Source organism: Mus caroli, unplaced genomic scaffold (assembly GCF_978045245.1).
Source record: "Mus caroli unplaced genomic scaffold, Mus_caroli_1 scaffold_8, whole genome shotgun sequence".
NCBI classification, from domain to species: Eukaryota; Metazoa; Chordata; class Mammalia; order Rodentia; family Muridae; genus Mus; species Mus caroli.
Genome location: NW_028227263.1, coordinates 41433265 through 41435022, shown reverse-complemented (window position 1 = coordinate 41435022; position 1758 = coordinate 41433265). Strand labels below are relative to the sequence as shown.

The window sequence follows — 1758 nt, the reverse complement described above, 5'->3', positions numbered from 1 at the left end:
TCACTTGTTTTTTAGTCCTTTTATATCAGCAATGTCACTCTTGTCTCCACTAAAAAATTTGATTACACTCTCCCGAATCTGCTTGGTCTTGACTCCATAAACAATTGGGTTCATGGTAGCAGGCAATAACAGGTAGAGATTTGCCACTATGATGTGGATGTGGTGGGGAATAGTATGTGCTCCAAAACGATGAGTGAAGAAATTAAAAAAGGCAGGCACATAAGTGATCACAATAGCACAGATGTGAGATGTGCAGGTGCTGAAGGCCTTGTGACGAGCATCAGCAGAAGACAGGTTCATCACTGCTCTCAATATCATTGTGTATGACACAGTGATACAGAATATGTCAAATGCACAAACCACAAGAGCAACCAGCAGACCATAGACTGCATTGATTTTCACATTGCCACAGGATATCTTGGCCACAGACATGTGGTCACAGTAGGCATGGGGGATGAGGTTTCCTCGGCAATAGGGCAGGCGCTTAGTGAGGAAAGTGAAAGGAAGGATGAATGCCATACTCCTCAAGAAAGTAGCAAGACTAGCTTTGGCAATCACAGGGTTGGTCAGGATGGTCCCATAGCGCAAAGGATAACAGATGGCCAAATAGCGATCCAGGGCCATGAGCATTAGCATGCCAGACTCTGTTGCTGTGAAGGTATGCACAAAGAACATCTGGGCCAGGCAGGCTTTAAATCCAATCTTCTTGAGGTTGAACCAGAATATACACAGCATATTGGGTACAGTAGTGGTACATAAGGTTATATCAGTGAAGGAGAGCAGGGTTAGAAAGTAGTACATGGGTCGGTGCAGAGCCTCCTCATGGCCAATGAGGTAGATAAGCCCACAGTTCCCCACCACAGCAATCATGTACATGAAACAGAATGGCAGAGAGATCCAGACATGTGCATCTTCCAGCCCAGGGATACCATTCAGGATAAAGAATTCTGGGGTCAGGCTGGAGCTGTTGGCTTCAGACATATTGGCTGGCAGGATGAGAGCATTTTACATTCTTTAACAGTGTCAGTATCCTGAGAAAGATTATAAATTAAAGGTAAGCAGAGGGTTAGGAAAATACACGAGAAAAGTATCACTAAGAAGTTGACTTCTATGAGATGTCTGAAAGTAGAAGTAATTAAACTTCCTGTAATCATTCTGTCCATCTTCATGTCCTATTCTGTTTTTAACATCACAAACATAAGACACTGGCAAGTTGCTCAGTCACTCATGCCTCATAATTTTCTGTTTGCAATTATTATTGGACCATGTTCACAGTGTTGGTAAGACTATCCAACAAAAAGTATTAAAATGGTGCTAACATTATATTCAGCATCAAATGCTGTTGGCATCATTAGAATTACATTCTGTCTCAGTTTAGAGAATCCTCTAAGACTAACCTTCTCTTGACTGATATATTTCAATTTACGTGAATTGTTTTCATCCTATTCAAACTCCAAACTCCTTGTGGGTTTACCTAGCAAATAATAGTAAAAGATATTGCAGCTTCCCTTATAACAGGGAATACAGTTTCAACTTTTGAATGGAATATTAGTTAATTAAGGCCTTCAAGAATGATTATATATTGCTGGTTATTTAGCTAAAAGATTGTAACCTAGAATTAAATGGGAGCCATACCACTTTTAGATCCTTTCCAGGCCCCTGATACAATGAAATGATGAAGCAAGTAGCTACTAAAATAAAACATTTGATAATAAAAACTCAAACAATTGACTAAAGTAATGAAAGATTCAAGAGATG

General features: G+C 40.0%; 1 protein-coding gene across 1 annotated transcript; it reads right to left on the bottom strand.

The window, feature by feature from the left end:
• LOC110298982 (olfactory receptor 52N2-like) lies at positions 1–981 on the bottom strand. Its single transcript, XM_021168533.1, has one exon. The coding sequence runs from the start codon at positions 979–981 to the stop codon at positions 1–3; it is 981 nt and encodes a 326-aa protein (XP_021024192.1).
• Positions 982–1758: the final 777 nt, after the last annotated feature.